Raw genomic sequence first — 19,297 nt, forward strand, 5'->3', positions numbered from 1 at the left:
TTTCCCCCTCCCGGTCCCGGTGATTCTCAAACTGTGTGGCGCCACGCAGTCACTGCTCTAAGCTCTCAATGAAGCTTGTGGTGATTTGGCGGTATAAATATCAAATTTAATTGATTCACAGCAACAATCAGATATAAATGTATCTTGTCAGTGTAAGATTTTTGTGCTTCAAAACATTACATAAAACAAAGAAATTATAAAATTTAAACTGCTTTCTGCTCAGGATAAAAGGAAAAACATAACCAGATACAACAAACTAATGATGATGCTAAACAAGTAACAGCACAATGACCAAATACTATGCATCTACTATGGCTATATTTAAAAATACAAAACAAATGACAGGTCTCACATGGTGCATGCTGCAGTTATGGGACTTTATTAGAGCAGTATCCATGTGAACATTGTTACAGATTGACTGAACTTCACTCCCACTATTAAAAAACAATTCAATCTTAGCTCAAGAAAACCTCTGACACCAAACCAAAAACCCAAAACCTGACAATTAACAAGCAACTCTTCAACAAGTTGTATCAACTTAGAGTGAAGCCTGGTTAGAGGGAGTGTGGACTTACTCGTTAGAAAGAACAGTGGGCTCATCAAAAAGCAGAGACACTCAGATGTAGAGGTATGTGATTGTAAAAGGCAGACAGTGACAGACAGGCAAATGCCTTGCAGGTCCCAGCCCTCCTGGTGTCACTACAGGTCACCCCTGCACTCTTATACACAAAATAGAGTTGTAAAGGCAGTTTATTATATTTACATTTCTGACTATTCACAAACATATAGAGCTTGTAGGGTGTGTATACCTGTTGTCAACAGCAAAGAACAGCTTGTTCAAAGCTGTTGTTTATACATACTTCATATACATACAAAACACTGCCTTGCATGTGGTTTCTCTGTCATGAACATGCATGTGCTTTGTCAAACATCATGTGACTATACCAAGTGCAATGGTGCTTGACTGTTCCATTTACTGCAGCTTGTCAATTTAAAAAAACAAAAGCCTACAAAAATAAACAAAAGACATTCTCAGGATTTAAGAAAAATTAGTAATTCTTCAGACACCGTCTTAGAAAAATCATGTGATCAGGACTCCAGCAGTAAGTAGTCCTCATTCTCACTGGCCGGAAGCATCAGCTGCTGCTCGTAGTAAAGACTCTTGGCATAGTTGATTTCTTGAGAGATTTTGATGGCGAGATTCTCACTCTTTACATGGACCTATGAAGGGGATTGTTACATGATGTTTACTGATACACTTATCGGAATAAATAGACACATTGAGAAGTGTTACCATTCTGAAACCAAGATATGAACCCAGTTCTACAACTGCATCACGATATAGAACAACAGAACAAAGATACCCAATTCAGCTGCCACAGGTGTAGCTCTCATTGCTCTGTAGCCTTTTCTTCTGAAAAAGGTTGAGGTTCAAAAACCGGCCTACCACTCTTTCCTGTCAGCCACAGCAGAGCACAGGAAGCTGCTCAATTAAAGGAAGCGGCTCAATAAGAGGAAGCAGCTAAATAGGAACATTTTATATTTTTGGCACACCGTATGGGCGGAACTCAAAAAGCTTAAACACCCCTATTTTACAATAAGATATAAACATATTTCAATAGTTCACGATGATTGGAAAAATATTAAAAAAGTTATGGCCAATTTCAGCTAAGCCCCGCCCTTGGCTAAAGTTTATAGTTAATAACGGCCGTGTTTTTTTTTCCAATCATGAAATGTGTATCTCAATCTCGCAATGCTTTATACTGAATTTTGTGTTGATAAGTTGAAAAACCAATAAGATGGGTATTACCTGTAAAACAATGCCAATGGATGAACCAATTTTTATGTTTCTAGCCTAAAATATGTCGAAAAAATCCCGCAAAATGTGTAAATGTTTGATAGGCTACATTAATATTTGCAACAGACATGTAATTTTATTCCATCCATAACAACACTTTAAAGAAACATGTTTATCTCATTATGATTGCAATAATAAGTTTGTCATTAACCCCACCAAACACACTCATATTCAGATTTGCAAAAGCTTGCTTCAGACGCATGGTTTTGGTAGTGGCAAAGACTTTGAGAGAGTTGGTTTGCTTCACATCACTGGACACTGCACATGTGATTGATTCTCTCTTGTCTGTCTGATCTTTGAAACTTCTTTCGTGCCTTGTTTCAAAGTGGCGCTTAACACCGGACGTTCAGCACACAACATTTTCAAAACATAGCGTGCACACAGCACGGTCCTTATGAAAAACAAAGCCACAGTCTTCTGCCCTGAGGACTGAAATACCCATACCGTGTTTTTTTTTTTTGCTAGCGGGCATGCCATCACCACTACACCTGAATGGCTGCACTTCACGGAGATTCATGTGGTAAAATGCGCAGCGCCGGCTGGGAGGCTTCTTCTTCTTATTGTTTAATGGCAACTGGCATCCAGCCTATGGCGCATTGCTGGCACCTAGTGGCTGGGAGGTGTTAACATCAATCAAGATAAATAATACAGGCTGCGTGATTGCAAAACCTTTGAACATTTCTTTGGTAAGAAATCGCCCGTGTGCCAATGATTATGCCGCAAATCGCTTTGATCCGCCTGTTTCCGAAGACGGTACAAACTTATCTCCCAAGATTGATGATAATTGGACCATATTTTGATGAGTTATGGCCAATGTCCTTTTAAACTCCCACCTTGCAAAAAAAGATGATTCTTGATAAGATAATATAAAAAAAGTAAATGTCACATTACTGTTTTTCAATTTATGCTAATTGGTGAAGAATGTGTCTGTGCGAACTTTTATGGTCCAAGAGGCTTAATTACAGCCCACCATCAGGCCGGTTGAGCTTATGTGTCACAGAAAGTTCGGCTCAATTAGAGGAAGCAGCACATTACATTACATGTCTTTACAGAGTCTCTGGCAATCAGTGGTTCCGTTGGATTCATGGTTGCTCCACTCCTCTTTCCAGTTCTGCGTGATTTGTATAATGAGGCTTTGTCTCTTGGCCGTCTTCCTCCAACTCCAACGCTTGTTTTACCAGGGATAATTTAATCAGATCAAACAGGCTTCATGTTGGAGAGACAATCCTTCCACAACACCAGAAGACTTTTAAACATACTTAATGTAATGGACTTTCTCTTTGAAGTGATGGAAAGATTTGGTCTTGGTTCAGGTTTCATCTCATGGGTCAAGTTGTTATATTCATCTCAAGTTTGTTCCATACGAACAAATGATATTACCTCAGCTACACCGTAGACAAGGGTGCCCGCTATCTACCAACATCTCACCTCTTTGTTTGTTTTTAAATTAGACATTTTGCTCAGCAACCCCATTTTCTTGATCTCCCTCCAAAAACATTAATTGGCACTCTGTTTATGGTGGATCCCAAACACAGAGGCCATATTTCTTGTATGTGCAGCGTCATGGACTCTTGAGTTAGTCTACAACTCCTCCATCTTTGCCCGGCATGGGCTGATTCAATGCAAACTCACACAAATAATTGATTACACTAATCACAGATTGTCAAAAGCAGTAGGACACAAGAGAGGAAACCATAAGGCTGTAAAGAAATTATGTCTCACCATGGGTTTCTGGTGGGAGGGGCCAGGAATGGCAACACCACTGCTGGTGCTCTCAGCCTTCTTGGTGAGTTGCAGATATACCTTCCCATGGTCCTTGGAGACCAGACAGTGGTACAGGTCATCGTACTTGACCTCCAGGAAGATGGCTTCGCGGTCCATATAGTCCCCTGGCTTCAGGAAGTAGACAACTTTGGAAGATATGAGGACACAATAGCTGTCGATGGGCTCCACAGCGATGAAGCTGGTATGGGAAATATACAGTAAACAAACAGTGTTGGAACTGCAGCTCATGCATGAACGAGTCACAATCCGAAATGAATGAGACTTACAACTCAGAGTGGATGTTGTCAGTGAGGCGGAAAAGTTGTCCCTGACCATCAGCCTGAATGGCAGAGTATCGAGGCAGCAGACCTTGGGGTCCCTTACAACAGCGAGGCTTCCTGACACGCTGCACACTGAGCCTGACCAACACAGAAAGAACACAAACACGTAATAAACAAACAGGACTTTACAGTTTTAGAAATGTCCAGGGGCCTCATTAATAAAACAGGGCATAGTATTCATACTAAAAGTGTGTGTGCGTACAAAAGCCGAACACAGGCTTATAAATCATAGTCCACCTGGAAACGTTCGTAGGTGGATCTACCTCATACTCCGCCCTACCTTCCCACATTCTTCCATACAGTAAGTGGTCAATGCAAAACACATCATGAATATGACATTCTCCTACTGACCAATATGTTTCTATGGTGAATCAGGGCATCAGGCAATGAGAAGAGGAAGCTAAACTTTCTGCGACTGACATCGAGGTGTTTGTTGGTGAGGCTGAGGTGAAGAACAATTATATGGGACAGTTGTGACGTCATTCATAAAGAAAATACACCGATACGCTCTACCTCTGGATGATACAGTGAGTGAGAGGACGATAGAAAGAACAGAGCCTGAAATAATAAAAAATCTAATTCAAAGGTGGAGGTAAAAAAAAAAATCCCTTCAAACTGATTATAAGGGAACTTGTTTAATCGCCTGTTCGTATTTTAATCATCCAAATCTGCAGAATTATTTAATTCAGAGACAGTTTTGATGTCCTCAATCTATAAAATTTAACAAAACAGTATTTTGTAATGACTAAAAAAAGGCTCTACATACAAAGGTAAATATGATAAAATGTTTATCACAGACCTGTCGGCTAATAAATGAGTGTTGAGTACTTTGTACTGGGATAGTTCGGTTTTCTATAGAATCTACATCAACTGATCAGTCATCATCAAGGGGTAGAAAATATATGTGATCACTGAAGACTTGTTTCCTTCTCATCCATCCATTCGTGTGCATCCATCACGCAGCATTAGGCACGAGTGTCACCACAGTATTTATATATTTAGAGCAGTGGTCACCAAACTTTTTCGAGCCCAAGATCACTTTTTAATTCCAAGCCTAAGCCGAGTTCTACCACCCTGATATCTTCCAAAAAAAACACTAAGGAGGGTCATAGTTATTTTTTCTGCAATTTCTGTTAAAGGCTCAATGTAAGAGCATAAATATTAACAAAGAAAAGCGGTTAGTCAACTTTATCTTTTCAATGCACAGTATTCAAATTAACATCAATTCATATTTACAACATCTGTTCCATGCACAATATTAAGCTACTCAGTTTAACAAAATGTTCTGCAAAGGAGCTGCTACTGCAGCAAGATGTTTTTACATCGGCTTTGCCTTGAACATGGCCATTAATTTGACTATTTATCTATATATAAATGTAGTCCCATGTACCATGTGTAAATAAATACCAATACTGTACAATATGAAGCTGTGCATATTCCGCTACTGCAAATATCTCACAATAAAAAAACCTTTTTTTAAACAGAAGAATGGATTCGGTCCACAAAAAAAATATATACTTTTGTTTTGAAACCTATGCAGAAAGTGTTGCAACCATTCGTTTGTGATATAAATTCGAAAGATAAACATTAAAACGATAATTCTCTCTGTTTATTCTGCTGTGAACCACAATGTTTATCTGTCTATGTCACTAACTTATTTCCAACACTTCCCGAACCCGTTTTAAATAAAAGAATTCCATCGTTTCACTTTCTGAATCCATTAATTTGTTCTAAAGTCCTGACATTTAGTTTAGTACATAATCCGACTGTTATTGAAGGAAATGCCGTAGATAAACCAGCAGCTCCACTGCAAGTAGCAGACACACTGTCCGCTACAGTTAACTGACACACAGCTGATCTGCGGCTCAACCTCAGCCAGTTGCAGAGAGTTACGGGTATCGACAGTGAGGACTGTTGATCTCAATCGACCAGTTGGCGACCACTGATTTAGAGCAAATGGATTGATTACTTCGCACATCAGTGGATCCTGACATCCACTCTTGGATATTAATTGGAAATAGAAGTTTGAAAGTGAATAGTTTTAGACACACTCGTACTTGATGACCCGCAGTGTTAGACGATATTATTGAAAACAAATAATTACTCAGCTCTGTAACTCCGTTGTTCAATGGTATTGGAACATAATTTGCTGTAAGTTGTTTGTATATCTTTTTCAAATTGAAGGTTTGTTATGTCCAGAGGCACAAACAATGCTGCTGATAAGGTTAATGATGAAGTGGATCAATAATCTGCTTCAATTCACCACCTCACGTCAGCATCATAATTTTCTTGTCTCGAAAATCTTTGTACACATAGTTTGCGTGAAAGTGTGCATATTCTCGCGTCATCTTTGTTTTTTTATAAATCCCAAGGTTTTGAGTGAGAAGTGGCGTTAATCTCGCGTTTGAAAAAAAAAAATTGACGGCGTTAAAATGGGTTTGCGTTAACACCGTTAATAACGCGTTTAACTGACAGCACTAGTGAATACATATATGGCATAGAATAACAAAGTGCTGCTAATAGATTCATGATATATGAATGGGTGTGTGAATGGGTGAATGTAAAACTGTACTGTAAAGCGCTTTGAGTTGTCATCAAGACTAGAAAAGTGCTATATAAATACAAAACCATTTACTATTTACCATTCATATTGAATGTGTGAGAAATATATTGATTATTTGTGTGTTTAACATTTGTGTTTCTGTTGCCACTCTGATACAACATAAGGTGTGCTTAAAACCTTTTTCTTAACCTGACCCTAAACCTTGACTTGTGAACGTTGTATCCGCATCTCTCCCAATATAAGGATTAGCTACAGCCAATATATTGAAAATAGATTGATGGAAAATTAAACCTGAACTGATTTCTTAGATGCCTGGCAACAGAAACAATTTTTTGTTAATATTGACAATAAGAGAATATGAATAAATCTTTGTAATATTGTTAAGGAAAAATCACACAGTTCCATCTGAAATAAGTGTTTATTATATATTACACATGTATATTTTGAAGAAAGTTTAAGTAGTGAGATGAAAGTGTTTCCGTTAATAAGCATGGCAAACAGGCAATAATTCAAGTTCACTTTAACTTCAATCCACCTGCAAACAAAGACTCTTGGTAAAACTGATGATCTTACTACGGCAGTTCTATGAAATTAATGTTAAATCTGCCTGAATCTACTGCAGTTCTAGGAACACAATTCCCCTTATTCTGTCACAAGGTTAACATCAGCTTTTAAGACAATTTAATCTAGTCATTGTGATACTTTTCATGAATAGGAATCATCTTATTTTTCAGTTTAACTTAATTTACAAAAGACACCTCATAAACGTAGAGGTTTGTTATTTCATTTTTAATATATTGTAGCGTCCCCGCTCACAGAGGACAAGGAACTTCTTCGTCGTTTAACAACTTTTTATTAACCTTTACTGATGCTCCGGACATCAGAACACCCCTTAAACACAGTGTTTTAGTGAACAACGTCAAAATCACACATAAACATAAACCCAGTCCATTACAATATGTTGATTGTTTGGAAGAGCATTTTGTCTGTGTAGAAACCTGAAAACCTTTTTGACTCAGTATAATACAGAGGGTGGAGCCATTTTTTAAAGCTCACATGCTATTTCTTATGCAAGGAATAGACTCACCTGTGGTTACTGAGACTAGCCATGTCCCGGACTGTCTGTGCTGTCTCTGATGCAAAGTCCAGAGCTCCAGCCACCGGTTTGGTCACAGTTCCGACCAGACCTTTACCAAGACCTGAGAAGAATCCACTGACTCCACCCTCCGTCTTCACCCCCTCCACTGTGGAAGTGATGATGCTCGTCATGCCCCCAATGATACCTGGGAATGTGATAATTTATTTTAAAGGACATACAAAGTTTGTGGGTAGCAGAAAGATTGGGATGACTGAGTTGTCAAGCTTCTCATGTTGAAAAAGTGTGAGATTATACAGTGTGGGGATGCAACAATAAAAGCCTAACACTGTAAACTGAGGCGTTTTGGAGCATCTGACACAGCATTAATTGTTCCTTGAATTAAGTGGGATACACTGATTCTGACTGAGGATTATTTCATGTATGTTTACTTTACTTCATATTGTATGTGGGCATATAAAATGCATTCATTGGACTTTAAGCTGTACTGACTGCTAATATGACTGATCAATTCAGAATACTAATAAGGCCAATAAATATTTCGCACTGGACATTAGAGTATATAAAAGTCGCACGTCAAATCAAAAGCCATCATGAGGTCAGTCCAACCAATAGACTGATTTCCAATGTAGACAATCAAGGAGGGATGAAAGATGATCAAGAAAAAGCCAACATCATCACTGCATGAAAAGTAGAAAAAGTAAACGACACTGTACATTTCTGTGGAAGTTCAGGTTCACTACTGTTCACAGGACTCTGCAGGCAGCACAGAAAACTACCAGAAACTGCAGGGAATTGACGTGTAGTCCCACTTTTACAAGCCTGAGAAGCTTGGCAGTTGACCCCCATGCTCCTAGGTGTGTGTGTGTGTGTGTGTGGGGGGGGGGGGGGGTGGTTACATCTGATGATACATTGTTAACATTGCATGTTTGTCAAGCTCATCAAAGATAATCTTTGGAATGGAGAGACTTGCACAACTGTATTGATTTCTAAGAAGTCTTTCTGCTGACACCAAAACACTGTGCTTCACATAAAGCATAACAGCTGTGTCATTGCGTCACAAAGTCCCTAACATTACTCCTCCCAAATTACTGAAAAAACTCAGCACTATATTCACATGTCCATTAAACTTTCAAAGTATTCGATTAAAACCTTTCAAATGAAAAACACCATATTACATTACATTTCATTAACTGACACTTTTATCCAAAGCCACTTACAATAAGTGCATTCAACTTTCATGTTACAAATTCAGAGCTTCAAGAATAATTTAAATACATTTACTTAAAGGAGACATATTATGCCCATTTTACCGCAGTTGATATGGTTCATTGGGGTCTTAATGAAATGTCTGAAACATATTTTGTTCAAAATACCACAAGGATCATTTAAAACAGCACCATTTTTACCCTGTCTAAAGCAGCCCTCCTCAGATTTATCCTCGGCTAGCATTAGCTCGCAAGCTAACCAGGCCGGTGGAGCCGGGCCGTGTAGCGAGACTATGACGTATTTTCGGGTCGTAATCCCATTCGTCGCCATCTAGCGTATCGTTTCTGACATAGAGGAACCACAACAAATCGTGGGAGTTGTTTTTTTCCAGAGTTTTTGGGACGGTAGACATGATAGATACCCAAATTAACGTGTAGAAGCACTACAAAAGTGGAATTTTCATAATATGTCCCTTTAACACAAGAAAGAATAAACTGGTCCTTAGTCACTGATCATCCCATATAATGTAAAAAAACTATTTAAAAACTGCTGACAGCTTCTTCAAAAGTGAAAAGGTCATATGTGAGGTCTTACTCTGAAAAGATCCCACTCGCACACAGTTACGTCCATTCCTGAAGATACCACGCAAGTCATCAACATTGTCACGTTAGAGGGCTCGTCCAATCACAGCCTCATGAATGAAGCATCTGTCTACCGCAAACAAGAAACTCCTGGCAGTTGTTTAGAGCGGGTCAATGAATGACTCTGTTTTCGGTGTAAAAACTGGCTGAAGTACAAGAAACTGTTTCCCTGGAGGAGAGGGTGGCTGCGGGCCCAGTGTGAAGGAGTCAAAGCGGAAAGGACGGGCGCACAATCCCAAAATTGCAGGAAGTGCTCAGCTACTGAGAGAAGCCATTGCTACCTGCTAAGCTAAGTAACTCACAGCTCTGAATAGCGTGTAAACAACTGTGGGATTAGGGAGAAAGTTGGTGAAAGAAAAAGAGAGCAATGAGTGCTTGAGAGATTGTTCTTAAGGTTTTTCATAAAAGTGACTTTTTGTGTTTTATAGGAAACTGTATGTCGTCTTCACACCTCTGAGGCAGATGGCACGGGCCACGAACCAGAGCAAGGGATAAAAAAAGAGATGCAAAGGTTTGATTAAAATACATTTTCTACGTTAACTTTATCTTATCTATTTCATCATGTGTTTTCACACCCTGAGATCCCCTCACAACGAGGCAGTTACTGGCTATGGTCGTTGTGAGGGAATGAAAAAACTGGTCGTAGTTCTAGCTATAAATCTGGATTTGCAGCGTGGAAAATAACGCCATTGTATATAAGTAACTGTGTAGTAATTGGGTTTTGTACTGTGGATATTCTTACGGTGAATAAGCGAGGCTATTTGCGTTTATTAATAATACACTCACTCATGTTACTCATGTAGTTTTCCAGCTATAGGTAAGACGTACTATGAAACAGTATGAAAGAACTTCCAGTACATCCAACCAGCTCTTGTAGAAGCATTGAAAAGTTCCAACCGTAGTCGAGAGAGAAGGAAGAGGGTAAGATTAGCTTCATTAGATAGTTTTTCAGTTACATTTGTAGGTGTATCGTATTATTTAACTGTGCTGATTGTACTGATTGTGTTTACAACTGATTGAAGTGGGGCAGATGACATGGATCCAGCCTTCCGCAGCCAGGTGGATGGCTAGGCTTAAATAAGACTAGAAACTACACTGAAGTACTTCACAGGCTGTAAACGGCCATTAACTGCCAGAAATAAGGGAAGTTTGCAGCCGTTTACAAAGGTGAAAATCAGTTTTTTCATGCAGTATATATGATTTGACAGTGTTTTCAAACTCACTGCTCAGGAGGTTAAAAAGTACTAATTTACTAAAAAAACTTTACCGATTCTTTGCCCACTAGCTATAACTCCGGTAATCAGATTAAAAGAGTTTCCACATTGTACCATGAGCCAGTCCATGGATTCCTGCTACAAGGTGCTCTCCACTGGTCGCTCCGTGGTATCTGATGTACTCTCGCTCACTTTGGTGTCGGTTGTCCATAGTCTTTCCCAACCCATCTGACAAAGTCCCTGCAAACTGACGGAAAACAGAGGGAGGTTAAGGGAGGCTTCTTCTATCATTACAATTTTCATATGTTTTTTACCATCTCTTACAGGTATATGAGAATGTATATATTCAATCGGTAAACATATAACAGTAACAAATGTACAATAAAACAATGCCACAGCCAACTAATAAATCCAACCAAATAAGAATGCTGTAAAATATGGGGATAAATTACAGAACACAAAAGAGTCCCTCATAAACTGCTAAGCAGCGATGTACCTTGGCAGCTGAGTTGGACACACCGTGGGTCACATTGCGTATAAGGCCACCGACATTGCCATACTTGATGAGCTCCGACACGCCCTCGGTTACATCATTGAGAAGGCCCATCGGATTTCCTAGGAAGTCCACGGAGCCCAGGATTTGAGCTGCCTGGCTGATCAGCTCCTTCAGACGTGAAACAACACACAATAATTATCAGATAGTCTACCGAAAACGTAAACTGCAATGCATTGCCTAGTAGTTATACCACTATGCACACATAATAATAAGAAGTATGGGGAATTATAATATGTGTGCAATGCATTGCAGTAAACTGCAATATATTGCCTAATGGTATATATAGTGAAATATTATTTTGCAACAGGGAAATTAATTGTAATGCTCTCTCCAGTGGCATTGTCAGCCTCCCCAGCATAAGCTGTCTATCCACCACTGATGAATTAGTTTCTTATTACAATGATGGTCTTCATGGCCCTTTAAACACTCTGGCTCCTTTAAAAAAAAAAAAAAAAACGGTCTGTGTCCTTCTCACGCTCTGCCCAATAGTTTCCACTTGCACTAAGCCAACTCAAAGCGAATGGCGCCGCTTGGGACTCAAAAGAGCCTGTTCTCCTTGGTAAACAACATACTACAAACACTGTACTCTCTTGCACCTCACCTGTACTCAACCTCTTACTGTCACTCCTTAAGGTCCTTTTTAATACGAATATTCACAAAATTCACAAGCCACTGACATCTAACTCCTCCCATTGTCCACCCCCTCTGGTTCTCTCAGCCCCTCTCTCTTGTTCACTTACAAGTTTCAATCTTCCCTCTGCTGTTGAAATTTCTGACTTCATTCGGAAATCGAAGCCATCAACCTGTCAGTTAGACCCTCTTCCGACTGCCCTAGTAAAAGCCTGCCTACCCTCTCTAGCCTCCCTAATAACTGTAGGCCATACATTCCTCCCTCAACTCTGGTTTGGTTCCCTCATCTTTCAAATCAGCTGCAATAACTCCTATACTTAAGAAACCTGGTTCAGACCCTAACAATTTAAATAACTTTAGTCTTAGTTTCATCTCAAGTCCATGACCATTTATCTGACAATAACCTCTTTGAACAATTCCAGTCTGGTTTCCACCCCCTCCATAGTACAGAAACAGCCCTGGTAAAAGTCACTAATAACCTCCATATGGCAGCTGACTCCGGACTGTTAACCATCCTCATCCTCCTTGATCTGACCTCAGCCTTTGACACCATTTCTCATTATATACTCCTCACAGACTAGCCTCCATAGGCATCACCAACACACCCTTGAATTGGTTCAAATCTTACCTCTCTGGCCGCACCCAGCTCATCCATATAAAATCTTTCAAATCACAGCCAATTCCAGTCACTACTGGTGTTCCACAGGGTTCTGTCCTTGGGTCCCTTCTGTTTATCATCTACTAACTTCCTCTTGACCATATCTTCCGTAAATTTAACATAACTTTCCATTGCTATGCGCCTGACACCCAGGTCTACCTTTCAACAAAACCCACTTCCATCCTTCCACTTACTTCCCTATCTGACTGCCTACAGGAAAATCAAATCCTGGTTCTCATCCAATCACACCCAACACCACCACCATTGTCGTCCACACCCTAGTTACATCCTGCATTGATTACTCTAATTCCCTTCTTTTTGGTCTCCCTCATAAACCATACCATTCTGAACTCCTGCATGTCGACACACCCTCCCGCACCCTCAGATCTTCTTCTTCCATTCACCTCACTGTACCACCTGCCCATTTGTCCACCATGAAATCTAGAGCATTCAGCTGCTTTGCCCACGCCCCTTGAACTCCCTCCCACCAGACATTGGTAACACTAACTCTCTCGACTTTTAAATCACATGTAAAAACTCATCTATTTAAAACAGGCTTTTTTTATTCACTGTTCATTTCATTTTATTTATTTTATTGATTCATTGTTTCTTATGTTGTGTTTTTTTATCAACCTTGTAAGGTGACCTTGGGTCTTGGTATTATTATTATTATTCCAGTGGTATATATACCACTTGGCACATTTAATAAGTATGCAGAATAGTAATATATGGCCAATGCATTGCATGCATAGACATGCATAATTAAAATAATTATTATGACAATGATATAATTAATAATATAATATAATAATTAATTATAAAATGTACATCAGAAAAGTTTTCAACTTGAATAATTCGTTCATCAAGATCTGATGTGTGATTAAAGTGTTCCCTTCATTTTTTTGAGCAGTGAAGCTGTTCACAGCTTGAAGTGTTAAACGTTATGTTTAACCTAGTGGTAATGTTTATGTTGCCTGTAAGCAGAGCAACTACAATATTTCCTAGTTCCTATATCAGGCACTGAAACAACGCACTGAAATCTGTGTTGTGTTTTGGTTCGGTTGATAACTGCCATATAGAAACCGTAACCTGAGTATCAGGTTTCTGTACCCGACCCTAAATTCTTATGAGCAAGGAGGTGAGAGGACGACTAACACACTAGTCCAGGCAAAGTAGCGTTTTACGACCGACTAATTGTAAAATAATTTTTTTCAGCATAAATCCTTTCTATGAGGTATCTACAACAACATACTAAAAGTACTAAGAAATCCTATTTGAGGAAATATGTTTAATTCTCATCAATGTGTGCCAATAAGGTCAGGCAACAATACACCCCAAAGGGGCTGTTTTTTTCCTTTACTCCTATCAAAATGAAACTTTACACATGAAAAAGACATTTTTTTGTGTTACAAGTTTCTTTGATAATGAATTTGAATATGCAAATGAGCTCCACACTTATTGAATATATCCTAATTTGCATTGGCAGAAACACCATTCATGTGTATGATAAATACATCTGTGCCTTATCCCCCGCAGATGCAGGGCCCCAGCTGTGGCCGCACCATGGTTTACGATTGTGGATCGCGCATCAGAGGTCGCAATGGTGGATCCAGTTTGGTGGATTCTGTATCGTGCCGGCTGATCGTAGTGGTAATGGAGGATCGCAGCTGCGGCAAAATCTTGGCTTGTGATCGTGGATCGTGGTCACGGCAGTTGATTGTGGATTATTATAACAACTACATTGCTTAGTATGTAGGTAAAGCGTGATTTGTGAATATTGGCTATACAAGTCATCAAATTTGACTGATCTATTGATTGAAGTGTGAGTACCTCTCTGAAGTGCTTGAGGATGTCATTGACTATGATCTCCTGGGTCTCGTAGGGGTGCACTCTAGTGAACGGGTACATGTTGATGACTGCGTCTTCAAAACGCACCAGTGGGAAGCCCAGAGAACCTTTCAGTGCCTAGAGGGGGGGAAAAACAAAATCAATGTGACAGTAAGAATGAGAAAACATGTGAAAGTGTCTTCGAATTTATGTCTTTCAATCTTTATTTTCTGTAAAGGTAATACTTGAGTGTGAGTTGCAGCTGCTTTAAATATAAACAACGGACAGTTCTAAAAAAGTATGTCTCATATGTTATGAGAGTGTGTTGAAAGCAGCAATACGAAACAACACTAAACCATTCCCTTCAACATAGATTTAAAATCCTGACAGGATAAACTACAGCTCTCTCACTGAACAAGGCAAGTGGTGGTGGGTTTAGTAAGATATGTTGAAATTGTTAGAAAATTGGTTGAATTGAGACTGTTGAAAGTGAAAATGAGTTAACAAAAAGAAGAATAAGGTCAACTACATTTTTAATTTTCAAAAATTAAGCATTTAATTTTATTTAGATGCAATTAAAAAAAAGTGGCTATTATGTATTTTATCTTTTACTTGACATGACACATTATACTCATTAATAATGCCTCCAGTTTAATGTGAGAACTTACAATAAATATTGTTAAACTTTTACAAATAGCATTGATCTAATCCAGGGGTCTCAAACTCGTGGCCCGCGGCCCAATTGCGGCCCGCGGGACGATATTTTGTGGCCCCCACCTTAATATGAAAGTTTAATGTTAGTGCGGCCCGCACAAACATTGTAGCAGCTCCGCTGTTAGCTGCTGTGTGGGACAATGTTATGATGTTCTGGTTTCCTACTGTGTTCCTGACCAGTGAACGCAGCATGTAAGTGAGTGACATGGGGGGCGGGGTCGTGTGTGTGTGAGTACGTGTGAGAGTGAGTGAGAGAGAGAGCCGGGAGAGAAAAGAGTGGCTTTGGATGTGCGGTGCAGGAGGGTGAAATTCATAGTTTTCTGCCCTCTTTCGCGCAGGTCATGATGTATCCAGTGCTTCATTTATAAATCACAAGGTGCCGGAACGCTAAGTACATATCACAGCGCAGGTACGACGAGCACAGGTCCCGGAACGCACATAAAACGCCGCTTAAAACAGCACACACATGCCACTTACAATGCAGTGGGACTTATTTAGGCTATACTGCAGTGACGGTATCAGTCTTTATGTCAGTGATTAATAAAGTGGCGTCTTGAGCAAAGGCGACTTCTGTGTCCAGCGGAACGGAACACACACACATACACACACACACACAATTTGTTAAATTGAAGGCAAATTCAAGGGACACCACGGCTCCTTTATGCACACGCTGCGCTGTGAGGTTTTGGGAGCTTCTTTACGCAGACAGATTATTCTAAACCGCAGCAGTTTACAACACGTCATTGAGCTAATATCTACATTTTACAGTCTGGGCTGTTTTACATTATTATTTACACCTGATATGTGTGGATGAATTTTAATGATTTCAATTCCCTCATCCTCTGGTGGTGACATTTACGCACCGAGCCACGGACTGTACATGACGATGTGCTAGTTATTTTGGTTCATCTTAGAAGTCTGCATTTGTTATTATTTTATGAAATTGTGATGCTGTTGTTAAGAAAGCTTTATATATAATTTATTAGATTATCTTGTTATTGCGTGGCCACAAATTAGTAATTCATCCACCGATGTCAACAGGGGCTCCGTAATTTTCTAGTGATTACATTATATTGTTATATTTTATTTTAATCATTTCTTAAAAAACTTTTTTTAATGTTCATATTTTTTTCGATACGAGAGGTACCGGATCTGCTCAAATAAGTCCCAGAACGCAGGCAAGCCAACACGCCGGCACAAAGTAAGCACAAAAATGTATAGAAAAATGTGAGGCTACAGGAGGAATTTGATCATAGATTTGCAGACTTCAAGACGCACAGAGCGACTTTTACAAAAATTTTGCGGATCCCTTCTCCTTTGATGTGCAAGATGCCCCTCCTGTGCTTCAAATGGAGCTCATTGGCCTGCAGTGCAACTCTGACCTCAAAGCCAAGTTCAGGGAGGTGAGTGGAAAGGAAGACAAGCTGGGGCAATTTTTGTGAGAATTGAACCCCAGCTTCCTTGAGCTTTCCCGAATGTTCAAGCGGACCATGTGCCTTTTTTGGAGCACATATTTGTGTGAAAAGCTCTTCTCCACCTTGAACTTCAATAAGTCCAGGTACAGGTCCAGGCTTACTGATGATCATCTTCAAGCCATACTGAGGGTCTCAACTGCTTCCTCCCTCAAGCCAAATGTGGCTCAGCTATGTGAGAGGAAGCGCTGCCAGGTCTCTGGCAGCAAGAAGTAGGCAAGAGAAGCCATGTTTACAAGAACTGTTTGTGTTCTTCAATATTCTATTCATGTTCAGAAGAACCCATTAAAGTTAAATAACTGTTAGTAATGACATTAGAGAAGTTTGGATTTTTTTAGCAAAGTTTTTTTTTTGTGGAATACCTGATGCGGCCCAGCCTCACCCAGATAGATCCAAAAGATTTATTAAGTTTCACTTAAAAAAGGAGGGTGGTTTCAAAAATATAGAGCATTATAAGAATTTTATGTTACCTTGAGATCAGGAGGCAACTTGTGAGATGTGAAGACACTCAGTTTGACCTGAGGGAGACTGATCTTCAGGTTCTCAAAGTAGTAACGTTTGGGTGCTCCTGCATCCTCATTGGGCTTCTCATGGAGGTCATACAACTTCTCCAGCTCTGCATTTATTGCAAATTATAATTAATGTTTATACATTCATGCAATAATTATTGGTATGCATATTGACAGCATCATATAGTTATAACAGTACCATTCAATAATGACCTACCAGCCTCTGTCTGTCCATATCCAAAGAAGGTGAGCAGCTTAAGCAGGAGTTTCTCCTCAATGATGACAGTGAAGCGTCGGGCTGTCACCATGAGATGCTGTAAACACATTAGGGTAACATCTTTAATCACATTATCCTACTACCACCTGCATGCGTCTGGTTTGTGATTGTGCGCAAGAAACCATTAGACAATAAAAAGATATGTCACTACTTGTTGTCTGAGGTGCAGAGTATTTGGTATAGTGATTCAGCGTGTGACTCTCCCCACCTTGAATAGATCAGTGAGCATGAGGTTGCTGGAAACCTTGACGGAATTGACTTGCAGGGCTGGGCCACTGTCGCTATCGCTGCTGTCGCCGGAACCGGAAGTGACACACAACATCACAGGCTGAGTGGTACCCAACAGCTGGTTGTCCACCTGATATCAGAGGATGACAGACCTCTTATTAATTCGTAATCTCATTGTCTTTTCTGTAAAGCACTTTTAGTGGTAATCAAAACAAGTACAGTGCTATATAAATACAGACCATTTACCATTCAGCCAAATTCTGAAAATGAATTCATGAAGAAACTATGTTTTTCTCTGTCTTTCTGATAAATTTTTAATAAATGTGTTGCAAGTTGAACTACTTTAATGTGTTTTGAACTGGTTTTATGTGAACTCAAATATATCACTATTCTCAAAGCTGCCGTGAGCTCACCTGGATGTTCTGAATGCTGACCTCCAGCACCTCGCTGACAGCAGTGTGGGTGAAGTGTACATCGATACCAGACATTGTCGTAAACACAAGCTCTTCCGGAACCTTGTTGACCAGAGACACACCCACACCTTCATCCATGTTCACCAACACCTAGAAATTAATACAAAAGAGAATTATTGTGGAACCGAACATAGTCAATTTAAGTAAACCAATGAGCCTAAGCCCCTGGTATTAGACACAAACATGAAAGAAATTACAGCATTTTTTGCACACAGGCAGTGATTGGAATGTAGGACCTGACTGTGATGAACATTGGAGAGACATGTTTTCCACACATCTTTCCACATTTTGGGGCAAATATCTGATGTGCTAAACTGCATTATTTGTGTTCATTAAAAACTACAATGCTTTAATAGTGCATATGTATGTGTGATAGAATTATAAACAGAAAAATTATGAGCTGAATTCCTGTTTTATATTTTGGTGAACGCTTCTCTATTAATGATACATTTTGCTTCCGCTTGCGCTTTTTGGAAAATGACAAAAAAGTTTGGTCTCTTTGGAAAAGACGAAATACTTGAGAATTGAGAAATGTCATAAGAAGACTATTGGCCACACCATTTATTAGACAGTTGAGAAACGTTAATTTAATTGTTAAAATGCCATTTTTCAAGAGGGTCATTTTAGTGCCTGAGTAGGGGACGGAATTTCCAACCCATCTGCCAAGATGGGGTTTTGCTGTTAGCAAAGAAAAAAAGGATGGAATCATAATGACAACGAAAACAGTAGGATTCAAGTAGCAGTGCTTCTTGGGCCCCTAATGAAGAACCAAGATGGATTAAAGTTAATTAAAAATAGGAAACAATTGGGGATTCATGAATGCGTCATGAATCCACTAATCTCTTCAAAATTACAGTTACCTCCAGCTCCTGCTCAGGCTCTTTCTTCTTCGTATTCTCTTTGCTCCCCACCTGTTCGGTGCTGGGTGAACTGCGGATCATTCTCCTCTGGTTGAAGTCACTTATCTACAAACAGGCAAGTCAAACAAATGTCTGAGAGTAGAAAAGATCAGGTTCATAATTACTGCAAATGAAAAGTAGATATTTTGTCATCGGACCTATTTCCAAATGTTATCAAAGCACCAAACATCTTTCATATTCTTCAAGAACCTCTATTATTTGATATACAGTGTATGGTCACAAGAATTTTGTAGCAAAGCAAAACCAAAAATAGAACATGTAATCAAATTGTGTATTGTACTGAAGTAGGATAAATATGAACTAAACAGCAATTATTAATCCCTTTACTGCATTGTATTTTACTAAAT

At 39.5% G+C, this 19,297-nt stretch overlaps 1 protein-coding gene across 5 annotated transcripts in view; it reads right to left on the bottom strand.

Moving 5' to 3' along the window:
* Positions 1 to 358: 358 nt before the first annotated feature.
* Positions 359 to 19,297, bottom strand: part of vps13d (vacuolar protein sorting 13 homolog D) — a 110,418-nt gene continuing 91,479 nt past the window's right edge. For all 5 annotated transcript variants that reach the window (XM_061074542.1, XM_061074541.1, XM_061074543.1 and 2 more), the window contains 12 exons: positions 18,891 to 18,995; positions 17,971 to 18,120; positions 17,538 to 17,687; positions 17,270 to 17,366; positions 17,014 to 17,159; positions 14,361 to 14,495; positions 11,183 to 11,350; positions 10,801 to 10,933; positions 7,614 to 7,809; positions 3,910 to 4,041; positions 3,581 to 3,821; positions 359 to 1,221 (listed from right to left, as the gene is read on the bottom strand). In XM_061074542.1, the coding sequence (XP_060930525.1) occupies positions 1,090 to 1,221; positions 3,581 to 3,821; positions 3,910 to 4,041; positions 7,614 to 7,809; positions 10,801 to 10,933; positions 11,183 to 11,350; positions 14,361 to 14,495; positions 17,014 to 17,159; positions 17,270 to 17,366; positions 17,538 to 17,687; positions 17,971 to 18,120; positions 18,891 to 18,995 (1,785 nt within the window). In that variant the 3' untranslated portion in view covers positions 359 to 1,089. The remainder of the gene's footprint in view (positions 1,222 to 3,580; positions 3,822 to 3,909; positions 4,042 to 7,613; positions 7,810 to 10,800; positions 10,934 to 11,182; positions 11,351 to 14,360; positions 14,496 to 17,013; positions 17,160 to 17,269; positions 17,367 to 17,537; positions 17,688 to 17,970; positions 18,121 to 18,890; positions 18,996 to 19,297) is intronic.

Source organism: Limanda limanda, chromosome 7, assembly GCF_963576545.1.
Source record: "Limanda limanda chromosome 7, fLimLim1.1, whole genome shotgun sequence".
NCBI lineage: Eukaryota > Metazoa > Chordata > Actinopteri > Pleuronectiformes > Pleuronectidae > Limanda > Limanda limanda.